The 17,660-nt window shown below is 32.4% G+C and overlaps 1 protein-coding gene across 1 annotated transcript in view; it reads left to right on the top strand.

Annotated features, from left to right (window-relative positions):
• Nucleotides 1–17,660, top strand: part of LOC142329902 (glycine receptor subunit alpha-2-like) — a 255,859-nt gene that overhangs the window by 104,329 nt on the left and 133,870 nt on the right. The window contains exon 2 of the mRNA XM_075374826.1: nt 10,325–10,392. Coding sequence (XP_075230941.1) covers nt 10,390–10,392 — 3 coding nt within the window. The 5' untranslated portion in view covers nt 10,325–10,389. The remainder of the gene's footprint in view (nt 1–10,324; nt 10,393–17,660) is intronic.

Raw genomic sequence — 17,660 nt, 5'->3', positions numbered from 1 at the left:
ATATGAAGGAAAATAACATATGCAAGTTAAAATAAACGATAATTTACACTTAACACATCCCATACGTACTAGTTTTAGTAAATAAAAAAAAAATTATGATAATTTACAGGATCGGTGTTGTTGCCAAATATCAATAAATTTACTTATTATTGGTAATTTTAAGGTTTTTAATTAAGGTCGTAGTGTAGCTTTAGCGTCAAAAGACTTAAAATGCATTATTAATGTATGAGAGGGGGGCGCGATGAAAATTATGTTTGAAAATTGCGTCGCAAACACTGAAAGTTTGAGAAACGCTGGTTTAATCAATCATTAGTATCGCTGTAAAAGTGGAAAAAAGAAACGGTTTCGGCAAAACCAAAAATCTCAGTTTTTCGATTTTATTTCGATTTATAAAAATTAAGCTATAAATTATTCGAACTGACCGCCACGGGGACTTCAGAAGCAAAATTAACTTTAAGCTCGGAGTGTATAGTCTTAACAACTTTAATCAAAATTATATAATAATATAAGATGGGATAAAAAATAATAAGATGAAGATTTTTTAAATTATGTGATGGGTATCGTTCATTCAATTCCATGAAAATCCAAAATTTTTCACATTTGATTTCATACAATAATAATAATAATACAATAATTGAGATACAGGGCAATGTTATAAATATTATAAGCTAAAAATGTATTACTGGGTAAATATCTTCATCACAATTCTGAAGCAAACTTATGGCCGTATACGACGGATCGAAACTGTTATTTCTGTCCCACTGCAGTTCCGCATTTCAAGTTCTGAATGGATTATTTTTCGCGCTCCTGTTCGTTCATTTCATAACTGTTTTATAACTTACCTATTCGTCATTATTGTATAATTTACTTACATTACTAGAAAAATTAATTGTTTTATAATTACCTACTAAGAAAAGAGATAAAATCATTTTAATTACGAAGTTTCAACTGGTTATTTTGGCAATACAGTATTGGTGTTTTAATTCTTTTCAACTGGTTACAAAATGGAAGGTTTTTGGGGACTATGGCCCCCATGCTCCCCCTGGACTCGCCATTGCTTCAAATCGGATTCAATCTCATCGACAGACCGATAAATTTCCTATGGTCGAGTTATCGAACCTTTCTCACTTCCGGTCCGTAGATGTGATTTTTTTATTTTACAATACATATAAAGCGGCTATTAAATTAAAGTACAAATAATTTTTTTGTACTAAAATATAATTTTTTTTTAAATATCGTTGAGAAACAAACAAAAATGTTTTAAAAAGATTGAAATTTTATCTCTCGACAAGATTGTACAGTCCTTACCAACTAACTCAAAGAATTAATTTTGTAGACGTTACCGTTTGGATTGATTATACTACACTTGAATTCACAAATTTAGCCTAAACTTTATAGAAAAAAGAAAAATAACTCATAAAATACTGTTTTTTTAGAACAGTATCAGGAAATACTTTTCTTGAATTTTTATCTTTTTGATAGTCTGTTTTCATATTTAATAAGTGATTTAACACGGGTATCCAATATATTATTGGATACCAATATATTTTATATTATTATACCAATAAATTCCTATCTCTCCACGTATAAGAGATATAAAATTGAATACTTGAGGATCTACATGTACTACTCTTAATCATCTTTTGAGCCGATCATGTTGAAAAATTGGGCCACATTTTCATAAAATAAATTTGTATTTAAAAAATTTTAATTTCCCTATTTATAAAATACATCCGGATATCTTTTGACTTAGGTTAAAAGAGTTGAAGAAGCCGTTTTGTAAAGTATTACGTTTGGAGTAAACTTTTGTAGGACTGTGAAAAATTGACGCTAAGTAAAAACAAGAGAAAAGCCGTTTGAATAACTCCAAATGTGCTAAGGACAGAATTTTCTGATACACCATGCCCATCATTAGAAAATATTTATTTTCCTTTGTATGGAAACTTATAGGATACTCTGTTCAATCATGGTCGAACTCGATGAAGATTAAATGGACAAAAGTAAAGTAATGACGAGAGTTAACATGAATACGAACTTATCGGAAAAACCAAAATTGGAAAATCTATCGGACATTTTATCATGGGAGATGAAGAATAGATTAATATAGTGAAAAAAAAGGCTGAAAAATACTAAAACTTACAGACGTTTTAAAAGAAAATGGAAACTATCAGGATTATACAAAGTTAGTCTGGAATAGAATAGGAATTATTGTAAATTACTCGTACGATGACTAATTGGGAATAAACCGAAGAAAATCGTTAATTAGTAAAATCCAATTTCATTTAAATAAACATTTTCCGATATCTCTAAGCATGAACCATAGGATTTTCCTCGATCCAGAATAATCCTTTGTTAGTCCCTATCAAATATGAATTCTTAGGATGAACTGTTTAGAGTAGAGGCTGGACCGACACAACAATGACGTTTAAATTTGAATCCCTATCCAATAATGGAGACTTATCTTCTGACCGTTTGACCGACATCGACTGTTTCCGACTAGAATATTAATATCGGGATTCTCTTACAAAATAACTGCAATACTGCTGAAGTAAAACAAAGTAGTGAAAAAAAAGAACTCAAAACGCAGTCACGCATCCAGAGATTAAATTCACTTAAAGATTAAAAAATAAAAATAAAATAACCCGGTAAACAAATTACACTGCACACTTCCATTACAGAACTTCCGTAATTTACGAGGGATAATCGAGAACAGGATATCATAATAGGTTTAAGGAAATTTAGTAGGTCGTAACGGAATTCATGACCTCACTAAATACAATCAATCAACATTTAGAGGCAATTTAATGTCCCTACCGGAATCAACCTACTCTAATAACATTGAGGATTTACGTAACTAAGCATCAAGCTGACATGTTTCTTACCAAAATATCATATTGCCAATTAACAAACATGATAGATACATCTAAATTCTAACATTAAATATATCTGTATTTTAGTGGCTTAACCATCATTTACTTACTGATAATCATCTTTTTAGTTGTGATGGTCTACTTAAAAAAAATCCAGTTTTTAATATAAATTTAATAATCTAAATTATTAAAAATGATGTAAAACAATAGGAAAAGAAAAAAAATGAATTTCAATTATTATAATTATTTACTTTATTACTGCAGGCGATTTAAAACGAAAATTATATTTTTGATCTAACGTCGCTAACAAATATAATGTAGTCCTAAATCAGCAATTTGCAATAAAAAAATAAAAAAATTATGACTTTAGGCATAATTTGGATTTTTTATTTGCTACAATAATTAAATCGGAAACCTCATTCCAGTACTCAGCTTGCTATCGTATCCCAACCACCTCTCTGACAATATTAATAATTAAAATCATTTCATTTATAATAAAATAAAAAATCTGATGCGGACACCCCATGACTTCCTTGTACGCCTATTAAATTACATATAACATTTTTTTTTTTTTTTAAATGAAAAATACATAGAATTTTATTTCATTAATAACTTCTAATATTTTTTCATATATCCTTTTTTTATTGATATTATTGAATTATTATTTCTCGAATTTTTTTTACAATCACAGGTTAATAATTATTAATAAATCAATATTTAAATTAAAAAAAAGTTAAAAAAAGGAGATAAAGTCTGATTCGAACCGACGTGACTTCCCCTTCTAAGATCCAAATAATTAATTAATTAAAATGTTATTTGGCTATAACTCTGGAACCAACGAAAATAAGTATTACTTACGATATGTGTTGAAAAGCTCTCAATGAAGGTATTACTGCAGTTAAAAAAGTCAAAAATCCATTTTTTTTTTGGGCGTTTTTGGATACCTTTAATTCGATCGATTGCAATCAATAGGAAGACTACACAACTAGATGTTACAACAGTCCTAAATCCAAAATTTCAACATCCTACGGCTAATCGTTTTTGAGTTATGCGAGGTACAGACGTCACGCTGAAACTACTAAAAATGGATTCAGGGACGGTCAAAATGGATATTTCCGTTGAAATCTGAAAACCGAAATTTTTCGCGATCACAATAATTCCTTTACTTCGTACAAGGAAATAATCTATTTTTTCACTTTTTAAACTGGGAAAAACATTTTATATTCCTTTTATAATCAATTTTTAAAAAATTAAAATCTAAAATCTAAATGGCCATTTCGATTGTTAAATAATCATAATCAGTTAACAATTGCGAAAAAAGAATACATATAATAATTAAAATATGATATTTCTGCATCATTATTAATAAAGTAAACTTTTAAAAAATATATTTGTGTTTATTATGTTTTTTTTTTTTTTTAATTTTATAATAACAGCTTTCAGAAGATATTACTAAGCTCTAACCCATTTCTTTGATCTACATTTAAAATATACTAAACACTCCTTTATCTTGATTTCAAACTTTTTCAGCTATCCCTACCAATCCTAATTACAATTACAGTTTTCTATTAATCGATTTATATGTCCGCACTTTACACCTTTAGAGTCTCCTAGGATAGAGGCAAATTTCGTAAAAGTAGCCGCTTTTATTTCAGCCTACAAATTAATGGAAGAAATTATTCGTTGTTTTTTAAACACAGATAGATTTATTACCACCATTGAAATTCTTGTAACTCGGAGAAATATCACATACAGTTTGTACCATTATTTTTCGAAACTATACAGTCATATTTTTTAATCTATATAAACAAAACACAATTTTAGTTTTCTGTGTGTCTTAATAGTCAACTAATTAACCGATTTCAAAAACTACTTACCCGATTTCGGTGAAAATTTCACAATTTATTATTATTTGTTCCGGGAATGTTTACATGTTATTATTTTCATAATATTTAATAATAATTATATATTTAAATTAAACAACTGTATGATGAAGTCGATAATAACATAGACAAGGATAATCGATATAGACGATATCTCCAGATGTATATAACGACATTAAATTTAATAAAATAAGTTTTAGGTTATTAATTTATACGTTTTTTACTTCCTTGTACGAAGAAAAGGAAGTATTGTGATAGCGAAAAATTTTGGTTTTCAGATTTCAATGGAATATCCACTTTGATCATCCCTGAATCCATTTTTAGTAGTTTCGGCGTGACGTCTGTACGTATGTATCTCGCATAACTCGAAAACAATTAGCCGTAGGATGATGAAAGTTTGGATTTAGAACTGTAATTTAGAACATTTAGATGTGCACCTCCCCTTTTGATTGCAATCGAATGGACCAAATATGGAATCGAATCCAAAACATTTGAATTTTGGACTTTTTCTTAACTGCAGTTAAAAGTCCTCATTGAGAGCTTTTCAATGATACATCATAATTGGTTCCAGAGATATAGCCAGATAAAATTTTAATTATTGAAAGATTTGGATCTTAAAAGGGGAAGGCACATCGGATCGAATCCGACTTTATACTTTTTTTTTAATTTTAATACATTGATTTATTAATAATTATTAATCTCTGATTATAACAAAAAAAAATTACAATAAATAATAATCCAATAATAACAATAAAAAAAAATATGAAAAAATATCAGAAATTATTGAAATAAAATTATATGTACTTTTCTTTTTAATTCAAATATTTTTAAAGAGGTTATTAATTATTAATAAATCAATATATTTAAATGAAATATATGTATATGAAGTCGGATTTGAACCGGTGTGAGCACGGTTACGGATCCGACACGTTCTTACTTGCACTACATAACAACTCGAGAGACGTGAAACAAAAATTAATATATAAACTAACGTAAAATGCTGATACGGACACGACAAAAAAATGTGATGCAATGTGGTGTCCATCACAAAACAATTATGTAACTGTCCATTTTATTAAAGAATTTGTGGATCATATCTTACTTTCAAATGAAATTAAGTATAAATGAAGTGCAGCAAAAAATGTGTATTTGTAATTAGGGGCACAAGGAAATAATATGGTCTCCACATTAGATTTTTTATTTTTATTTATATAGTAGTGAGATTGGTGAGGTTTGAACTGTGGTAAACATTCCGAAGATCATAAGAAGAAAGAAAGAAAATTAATAATGCATTAATATTGTAACATTTATTGTTTTCTTAATATTGTCCGTTTCACTGTTTTAGTAAGTTACAAAAATTTAAAAAACGTAAATAATTATATTAATATTTATATAGAAGATAAAACTTTTATAATTATAAATAACAATACGTCCAAAACAATTTAATTTACACATTCAAATTTATCAATTGCGAAGCATTGTCGGGTCCACTAGAGGTAATTAATTCTGCAAAAAAAACTTTCTAAGTGTTACTAACTTTTCTACCTTTGTACTTGACAGATTTTTATTTCAAATACGCCATACAGCTTTTAAAATATGGACGATATATATATATATATATATATATATATATAATATTTAGAATACAATTTCAAAACATATTAAAATGTTCATTAAAACATTTGAGTCCGAACCCCTTCATTAACCGACATTTTTAACCGACCAAGTACAATCGAGAAAAAAAAATTCTTCCGAAATATTTTGAGTCTTACTCGATTCCTTTTACCGGATGACACTTTTTATCATCAATATTATACACTATTTCATATTGTATGCTAAAAGGGTACCGCCGGAATAGAAACTACGCCGTCATAATTTTGTACGAGTTTTCACACATAATTCTTGTGACCCACGTAAAACAATCCCAAGTCATATCTCGCCTATTTGTCAACCGATTTGAAAAGGTAAAGTTTAATTTTGCTCATGATAAAAAGCCTAACATTTCATCTAATAATAGATAATTCCATAAAACTAATATTTATGGAACTAATAATGATTAAACAATTTTAGCGGTTACCATTTTTTAATTTTTTAAGACAAAATTTTCAAACTTAATTTTTAGCAGATTTTGTTGGGTACAAGTACACCAAATTTCATTAAAATATCTCAATTCGTTCTGAAGATATAAATTTTTACTAAAAGACAAAACGATAGACAACCGGAAAAAGAAGCAAGGTAGGGAGGGCATTTGTACACATGAACTTTATGTTTACATCTTGTTTCGGTAGTCTCTTAAGTTTAGCAAACATCTCCTGAGACATCCTGAACCCCGTATGGAAGACTTTGTGATGATTCCGGTCGCTATACCACCCCCTCCGGATACTAGCCTTAATGGGCTTTACCAGAGGATCTTATTGACCTTCTAAATGCGATTACATATTACATTCATCAGTTTGGCCTCCGTCAGGATGCCACTGATGCAAATGCCTTGTAAGACATTTCCAACAGTGTTTTAACTCAATTTTGCTATCATTTTCGCAGTAGGCTTCGTCCAAGATATTTTCGCTTGTCTTCTCTAATTTGTAACACTCTCAACTACTTAACCGCTCCGTAGAAACGCGATTCTCGCGCTTGGCTTTAACACCGAAAGACACAAACTAAATATCCATTAAATAAACTTCGCAACACTAGAATGCGTTAACAAATATAACATCTAAGATTCTATTCTCATACGTCTGACTTGATCGCAACAACGAAATTTTTGTTCTATAAATATACTAAGCGAGCTGAAGGTTTGCCCTTGTTTTTGTCAATCGAACTGTCAGCTGATTTAGACGGAACGGTAGAGCGGGATTTGTTGAACAATCTAACCAGATGACATCATCCAGTTACAAGTAACATGGCACCTTTGTATATAAAATGCAAACATATCACACCAGTACAATACAATGAAACTTCAGCTCACGTGTTGTAACCCAGACACATTTCTTAATGCAAAAAAAATCACAGAAAATCACTAAATTTACTCCGAACTGGTCCGCTTTCGGAAGTGAGGTCAATGCCTTCACCCTTATACACACAGCTCTCACATCTAAAATAACCGGATCTCGAAGCCTATCGTCACGAAATAAAAACAGGACTCCTGTTTTTATTTCCACCGGAGCTGCTACACTAACATCTCGATTCCCCCCCGAGGGGAGAAGATCCCACCTCGTAGTGTTTCCGGTCGCTACACCACCCCCTCCGTTCCTAGCCAGTAGTGGCTTTAACGGAGGACATCTTCTCGCCCTCAAACTGATTGTGTCACACAGCTTTCAGTCTAGGCCCCGCAGAGATGCCACCGATGCAGATGCCCCGAGGGACATCTACATCGGTAAAAATTCACCCCGAGATAGATTTACGTGTTTATGCCTTCAGAATGAAGACAACGAACACCTGCAGCTACCACGTCGCCCTCAAGAACTAAGCTAGGAAACCTAACCGCGGAAAGAAGACCCCGCGCCTAGATCCAACTATTAAAGAGCCACTTTCTGAATGTCTCAGATCCGTAATAACAACCTCAACAATAAACTTTCCCACTAAAATTTATACATTGAAATTTACACCTAGCTCCCTTAAGTACCCCGCTTAATACTCAAAATGAGTTTCTATCCGCTTCGGTCTGCCCCCTCCTGCCTCCTCTGGAGAGGAGAATTAACGCCTACCCCCGCACAGCGCCATCACGGAGTCCCGCGTGACATTCACCATCTTTCGCAGACCGCCGCCAAGACTCCCCCGCTTACCACCGAAGCAGTACCCAGAGAGCCTACCTTCGGTCAATCAAACTGTCCAGACGGATCCTATCCACCCGGGCCTCTATCCTAAATCCCTTCTGCCGCCCTGCCCTGGGCAAGGGATTTCAGGAAGCTAGCCACTATTGTCCATTCACTGCGAGTCCTCCAGTTGACTCGCAGATCCAAAAAGGAGTGTACTCTCTCAAGTTCCCTACCAACTCTGGTACGTTCAGCTTCGTACCGGGGACAAGTATACAGGACATGGTCCACTGTGTCCTCGACTCCGCATTCCGGGCATAACCCGGAATCAACCAACCTGAACCTAGCCAAACTATTCCTAAAGGCACCATGTCCCGAAAGAAATTGAGTTATGTACCGATTGGGGGAAACCCAACTAATAGCACGCAAATCCCTAACATCTGGAAAAATACCATGCGTATATCGACCCGTGAAAGAGTCGGCCCACCTAACTTGCCAAGCGTCAAAACCTTGGTCTTCAATTTCCCGCATACGCCCGGTAGTAAGATGACCTGCCTTCTTTGAAATATACCGCTGGCTACGCTCTGTAGCCGAAATGTCCACTGGTTTGATGCCAGCGATCACAGTTACTGCCTCTGCGAGACAGTCCTGTAACCGCCGACAACCGCTAATAATAGAAAACGCTGGGCTCGTAACAGGATGTCCCTATAGCACTGAAACCGCAAACGATGAGCCCAGACGGGAGCAGCATACAACAATATGGCCTCACAAACGCCTTTATAAAAAATACACATGGTACGGTAATTCAACCCCCAATCGGGATGGATCACCCTACAGACGCCGAAGAAGGCATCTATCGCCCTCTTCGCCACAAACTGGAGAGCTACTCTAACAACTGGAATTTCCCAGGACACCCTGCCAGACGAAAATATGGGTACCACAATGCTCCCTCATCCGACGTTTACAAAAATAAGCCAAAGATGAAGTACATATATTCAAACATTTGTGCTAAATTTCAACTTTTTTTGGTCGACGGATTTTCATGATCAGGCAAAAACTTTTTAAAAGTAGTGTTAAATATCCCTTTACTCCTAAATTTAATCGAGTTAAAACTTTGGAATTTTAAATAACTGAAATACGTTCATCTTACAATTCTCTACGATGCCTAAAAAAATAAAATAAAAAATCCAAAATGGCGACAACTACCCGCCCCCTTTTTTTAATTCTTTCGAAAGTTAATGCCATCAATGCGCTAAAAAAAAGAAATCTTTTTAACCATTTTGGAAAAATTTATATTGAGCCAGTCCGAAGATATTAATCAAAATAAAGCCAACAAACGTTCGTAACTACAAACATCTTCCGGAAATTTATATGGTTTTTGTTAACTTTTTTTTTGGAATCAAGACGACATGAAGCATCGACATTCAAAAAATACCCGACTTCAAAGTTTGGGACTAATCTATACACTTTCCCTTTATACTCGTAGTTGAAGCTGCTAAAAAATATAGGTCACGAAAGTAAAAAATGTAGTTCGGTCAGAGATCTGAACTTGTTTTCAACGCATGTTATGCAAAAATTACAACTCACAAATCGGGTTAGTAGGCGTTATTATTTTATAAGAATTTTTGAAGTGGAATTTATTAAAAACCTGTAGAGATATTTGATATACCGGTAACCGATCATTTATGCCGTTCTGTAATTGTATAGAACGCGCAAAAATAACGCTTTAAAATTATTACAGCAATCATTTTTATTTATCCTAATGTAATAGAAATATTTAATTTAAAAACAATAATTATAACTACTTTTGTTTTTACAGATAATGCGACAACCGTGTACTGCGAGCTATACATAAGAAGTTTTGGATCAATTAGTCCTGCAACAATGGTGAGTGAAATATACATTCCATACCCGACATTCAACTCTACATTTAATCTCCTATACTTTTTTCTGTTCCATTAAAATACTCTGTTACCCAAACTATAAGAAAACTTAACCACTTTCTTGATAATCAACAGCGGATTTGTTTTTTCGTACATCCTGAGAATATTTATTATTTTTGATAAACACCCCTCCCCCCAACCATCTGCAGTTTCCCTCGTAACTGTTAATGGAACATTAACAGAAAAAACATAATGATATTTGTGTAGTACATTATGTACAAATCGAAAACGTTTGGTGTTGTTTTACATTACCTTTTTATCAGTAAATACTTGTACGAACAGATGAAATCCGGTGATGATTCTTTAATTTTAATTTTAAAATACTTTTGTATGTATAAATTGAATATTTAATATACTTGAAAAATTAAATTAATTATTTAATACTATTAAATGTTTATTATAACTGGAATTATGAACTGGAACTTTTACTGAATGCGACTGTACAAGAATAATGTGATTGCCACTAGTATGCGATTGGCTGGAACTGAACGAGAGTGACGACTGAAGAATGAATAATGAATGACACAAGAATGACGATGGACTTGTTTAAATAATGTTGCTGAAGCTGCTGCTTCGTCCGGAGCCGAATGTATCCGAAAGGAGCAGAGTGACGTCTAAGGAGCCTCTGAATCGTCAGCAGCCGAATGCATACGAAAATAGCCGAGTGTACTGTAAATATCCGAAAAAATACGACCGAAATCGAAGATATTAAATTTAAAAATCCTATTAAATACGTTAAAGCTCGAAAATAACAAAATGTATATATCTAAAGGGTATTTAAAAATTTTAAAAAGCTAAGTCCGAACAACGTTACCTCCTCTTTTTGCTATTTTTATTAATATACAGAAAATTTTTGTTTTCTTTTATCTGTTCAAAAATTAATCGGATGATTTTCATTTTTAATTTAGGCGTTACTTTTATACGGATTTCGAAGTCCATAAATCTCGAATTCGAAATCAGCTGATTTGCGATGACGAGTTAACCACTTTACCAGTCCGGTTGGCTCGAACTGGCGCCCTTTTAAGAAAAAATGACCGAACGTTTTAGTCGGTTTAATGTTTATATATAACCCTAATTACGGTAGTTAGTGATTCATTAAACTTCTATATTCCATTAATTTTTATTAATATAATTTATATATTATAACATCGATTTGCAGCATAATTACGTAGAATTTTAAAAATGATTTATTCAACGTTATTATTGATAAAATGTATTCATTTGTTTAATGACCATAGAATTAAATAAATAAAGTAAAATAAATTCATCTTCAAAACTAATTTGTTTATAAATAATTTACAAAGTTTACATTACGCTTACTGAATTTCAAGATTACTTCATACATTACTTAAAATATCCAGCCGACTATAAACTTATAGTTAAATTTTTATTTTTAAATTTTAGTTAATAAATTGAAGTAATTTCTTTTTTATTTTTTTTTTAAACGATAATCGTAAATTCTATGACGCGTTAAATGATAACCAAGCGAAAACATTAAAGCAAAATAGATTTTAATATGCTGAAACTCTGTGAAAAATGCTAAACGGTAACCCGTATTATTTTAAATAATATTATTTAAAGGCCGGAAGGTACTGTAAAACACGGTTTATATACTCGACTTAACCAAGCTAAACAACCAATATGCTACGGGCAAAATATATGTACACACACACACACACACACACACACACACACACACACACACACACAAACACGAGAATACAGGGAGAGCGCGAGAGGGAAAGGTTTTTTCCAGGATGTTACTAAAAAAAAATTCATTACATCTATCTATCATGTGTACACTTATTAAAAAATGGTTCTTTTATTTTATACGTTCACAAATTGTAGTACACAAATATTTATAACTTAAAATAAGGTAGACTTAAATAACCAGTAACGTTATCCCATAACACGTAAAGGTATTAAAGCCATTATTTATTTCTCAATTCAAATAAATTACAATACAGTTTACGTATAAACACACATAACGGATCTAGCACTTAACAGAAATTAATGAGCATACAAGTAAGGTTATTAATCCAGCCCTACACAAAATAAATATAAATAAAAATTAACAGAATACAAAATATAAAATAATTAAACTATTTAAATTTAGATTTAACCAAAATAATACAGGAATATACTAACTAAACATTGATTGCTAGTTTCTGGTATGGAGGGGAGAATAAGGTTCGTAAACACAATTCAAAGAATAACGTTCTACTATTCAAACAATGAACATACGCGGTCGTTTTCTTTTCATTCTCTTTACAAACTTGCTTGAAACGACACTCGTAGCGTTCAGATCGGTGTAATAGCTTGCAACTGCGTTTTCTTTTTATTACAATACCGACTACGAGGATTGTCTGAAAAGTTTTGAGTCTCAACATGACGATGGCAGCACTCGTCAACAAAAGTTAGTGAATGTATTCGCGCATGCGTTGAAAGGTACTTAATAAAATTTCAGCCATTTGGACGCTCAGTTGTTGATTGATAATCGTTTGAGTACGTTATTATAAGTGTTTTTGTGAAAATTGAAAAAATCTAATATCGTGTCGTGATTAAATACTTGCATTTGAAAGGCAATACGCCTACGCAAATTAAAACCGAGTTGGACACTGTTTACGGGGAATCTGTCTCATCATTTGCCACCGTGAATAGATGGGCAGCTGAATTTAAACATGGTCGTACCAGCTTGATTGATGATGAGCGTTCGGGAGGGTCAAAAACGGCAACCACCACCAATATCATCGAAAATGTTCACCACATGGTATTGGACGACCGACGAATTAAGGTTAGAGAGATAGCAGAGGCTATGGGGATATCGAAAGAACGTGTTTATCATATATTAACTGAAGGATTGGATATGCGTAAGCTATCCGCGCGTTGGGTGCCGCGTTTGCTCACAATGGACCAAAAACGCATTCGAATGAACACTTCCAAGGTCCTTCTGGAGCAGTTTCAACAAAACGAATCAGATTTTTTACGTCGATTTATAACCGTAGATGAAATGTGGATCCATCATTGCACTCCTGAGACGAAGCAAAATCAAAACCGTGGACTGCAAATGGTGAAAATGCTCAAAAAAAGACGAAGACGGTACCATCGGCCGGGAAGGTGATGGCGACTTTTTTTTTTTTTTTTGTAACGGTATTTTGTTTACCGATTATCTTCAAAAAGATAAAACAATAACGGGATAGTATTACGCATCATTACCTGACAAGCTGAAGGTAGAAATTGCAAAAAAAACGACCACATTTGAAGAAGAAAGTGCTTTTCCATCAGGAAAATGCGCGTGCTCACACTTCGACGGTCGCCGAACTGCACTATGAATTGGTTGACCGTTAACCGTATTCATCAGATCTGGCCCCAAGCGACTTTTTCTTGTTTCCTAACATTAAAGTTTCGCTTGGAGGAAAGAGATTTTCATCGGTCGAGGAGGTAATCGCATAAGTAAACGCCTATTTTGCAGAGAAAGACACCAGACACCGTTTGGAAGGGTTAAATGGTTACAGAATTACTGGAAAAAGTGTATCGACTTGAAAGCAAACTTTGTTGAAAAAATAAAACTATATTTGACAGAAAAAATACGTCTTTCTATATTATTCTCAAAACCTTTTAGACAACCTTAGGTATAACTATAATCGTAGAATTGGGTGGGAGCACGTGAAAGTGCTCAAAAGAAAACGAAAATAGTTTCACAGGCAAGAAAAGTCACCGTTACGGTTTTTTGGGCTTCTTTTGGTGTAGAACTCATAGACTTCCTGGAAAAAGGCAAGACCATTTAACTACAACATTATAATCCACTACTGAACCGATTAAAGAGTGCTATTCAGGCTAAACAACCACATTTTACCAAAAAGAAAGTGTTTTTTTTTTTAAATCGCAAAATGGGCCTGCACAAATCTCTTGAGTTGTAAAATTCCATGGCTACACTTCGAAGTCCTTACGCATGCGCCGTATTTTACTCTTAGCAATTATTTTCTCTGCCAAATTCTAAAAAAAAATGTCTTGTTGGACGAAGATTTTCTTCAACTGATAAGATCAAACATCAGACAGCCGGCTTTTGCAGAGATAAGAGAAATCGCATTACACTGAAGGTATTGAAAAATTGAAAACTCGTTTGTCGAAGTGAATCGAATTCCAAGGTGACTAAATAGAAAAATAAATACAAAATCTTTGAAAAATGTTGGGTTTTCTTTGATAAACCGTAATTTTTCCGAACGGCTCTCTACTTTAAAATAATCAGCACTATTAGATAAAACGAATCTTTTTCAAAGAGTTACTTTTACAAAATATTAAGGAAATTAGCTGATTGGCCGGTTGTTAAAGGTTTTGTGTTGTTGTGAATTTTTGTTTTCTTTCATACACGTGTTAAAATGTGTTTTTAGTTTCATCAATTGTCGGAGCTTACACATCTTTATCAAGATGTCAAATATACAGCGGGATGAGATTATGAAAAATCAAAATATTTTTCGAGTGGCATCTCTGTAAAGTATTTAATGTTACTGTAATTTCATGTATTCTTGAGCGGTAAGCCTATTTCTAGACTGGTTTAAGAGTAGTAGACTGTAGGAGTAATTTTTTATTTAATGTAATAATATATATATATATATATATATACATTTTAATTTTCCATCGAATGAAATAACTTTTTAATTTTTCTGTTTTAATCACATTCCTTATTTTTATACCCGTATCTTTTGAGGAAGCCGTCATGTCTAAAAGTGACATGCGACATGTGACATTAATCAGTGGGTATTTGAAGAATAATTATAAATATAATCTAACCAAACTTAACCCACGCTCGCTAACCTATATTTTTATTTCTATTCGTCGATTTTATTCAAACATGGGTCTTCCAAATGTATCTGAGAGAGGTCCAATATAAGTATTATGCTTATAATCATAAATTATAAATATAATCCAACCAAACTTAACCTACGCTTGCTAACCTTGACTAGCGAGCGTAGGTTAAGTTTGGTTAAATTATATTTACAATCTTTCTGCAAATACCTCCAAATATCCACTGACATGGAAGAAAATATTAAAAATAAGTTCCGAAAAAGTACGTATTTTCATTTAATTTTATTTTCCACTCCTACCAATCTCTCACTACGTATAAATGTTGTAAGTATAGTGATATGATGCGGAGGATCTTCATATCGTAAGTATTGTTTTCACTCCGTATAAAAGAAAAAAACATTTCAATTATTTAATCATCTTTATCATTATTTAATCTTTTTACATAAATTGGTGAATGGTTTAACGTTCGATACGCGCTTCAATTTATAGATTTTATTTTTCTTTAAATGGTTTTGTCAGCTATATTTATGTAAATAACCATTTAGAATTTAGAAAAGCTGTTTCTTTGTAATCGGTAAAAAAAATTTATACACTTCATCAGTTTATATCAACAAATATACAAAGCGAAAATAAAATAATGTAATAAACTGCAATTGAGAAATTTAAATTTTGAGTCGATTCTATTTCTCCTGCACAACACATTTTGATTCTACGGTAATAATTTTCATACATAATATCTCTCTACTGCAACAGCTTTTATGACCTATGTTTAATTCTTCAGCGAAATGAAGTAAAACTGATGCAAACTAACTAAGAAAGCGGCTGGTACCATTCGGAATAACAATCCATCCTGTTACTATTCAAGTCGTTAAGCTTTCATATTGAAATACGTTCTACGTTATATTATACCGCATGTACGCAGAATTCCGTTTCATAATTTGTACCTCACCTCTCACGCACTCCTAACGCAGGCTAATTAACCGCCGTACCAATGCAAAATGTGGAGGAAGAGTACGATACGCCCTTATATGTACGTGACATGTTTGTTCGACAGTAGATACATTATACGTTCCTCGCATATAATCAACTTTGATCCGTGCTTCATTTCTATTAACTTTAATCACTATTAACTTACGTTCTTATTAACTTGGTTCACAATTAACTTTAATCAAGTTAATGTAGTTAAAATTAAAAAAAGAAATTTCACATAATCAACTTCCTCAATCAATAGATACCGGTTAAAAAATGAAATATTTTATTTGACATTTAATAACCTACTCATCTCTCAACTTCTTAAATTGTTAATTCTATGAAAAGTATAAACCGAATTTTTTAAAACGAATATTCATTTTTAGAATATTCAGGAATTTTTCGTATATGCGAAATGATTCATTCATTTGTTTGTGTGATCCAGGAAAGGTTTCCTTATCCGATATTTTGTACGAACGATTGTGGGGGGAAAATATTCATTCCTTACTAAAAAAAAAACTTCAATTTTTATGGGAAAGGGGATTCACAACTATTACAATTAATGAGGATGTGACATGTATGAGTGTAAATGAAGTGTAGTCTTGTACAGTCTCAGTTCGACCATTCCTGAGATGTGTGGTTAATTGAAACCCAACCACCAAAGAAAACCGGTATCCACGATCTAGTATTCAAATCCTATAAAAATTACTGACTTTACGAGGACTTGAACGGTGGAACTCTCGACTTCCAAATCAGCTGATTTAAGAAGATGCGTTCACCACTAGACCAACCCGGTCGGTTTTGTTGTTGGAATTAATTACACTGATCCACTGAACAATGATTTTGCTAAACAGAAATGAATAACAGATTCTTAAAGTATTTTTCGCGCTGATTTCAAATATGAAATCAGAATTCTTCTATCAGGCTTAGTATTTTTGTAATTACCATTCTTATTTTCAGGTAGTATCATGCATGAACTCCATAAGCATAGCATTTTGTCAACGTATTTTATTATATTATTTATTAACTAAATAGCTTTTGTTTATTTCTTATAGACCCTTAATTGTTGTCACATTGATTTGGTAGACATTTGTTGTTATTATTTACATACTAATTAAAATGAACACGAATCTGACTTAAGATACACCTAAGGTAACGTCTACAAAGAGCTCATTGTTACAGCCCATTGCTTAAATCATGACAAAATTAACTAACCTTAACCCTATAAAGGCGTTAAGCAGTAATCCATTTATTTAATTAGGAAAATTTAATTTTTAAAATTGAAGATAATGAACAGGGCAATTCTAATGATGGACTCAACTTAGTAACTCTATATTTCCTGAACTATATATTGTAACTGAATGATCTCGTAGATTTTGAGAGAAAGTTTCGAATAAAATTGATAGAGTGCATATAGTTGCGTAAACGACCGCTAGA

Source organism: Lycorma delicatula, chromosome 9 (genome assembly GCF_047948215.1).
Source record: "Lycorma delicatula isolate Av1 chromosome 9, ASM4794821v1, whole genome shotgun sequence".
NCBI classification, from domain to species: Eukaryota; Metazoa; Arthropoda; class Insecta; order Hemiptera; family Fulgoridae; genus Lycorma; species Lycorma delicatula.
The sequence above is the reverse complement of the archived record's forward strand: the minus strand, read 5'-3'. Positions and strand labels throughout refer to the sequence as shown.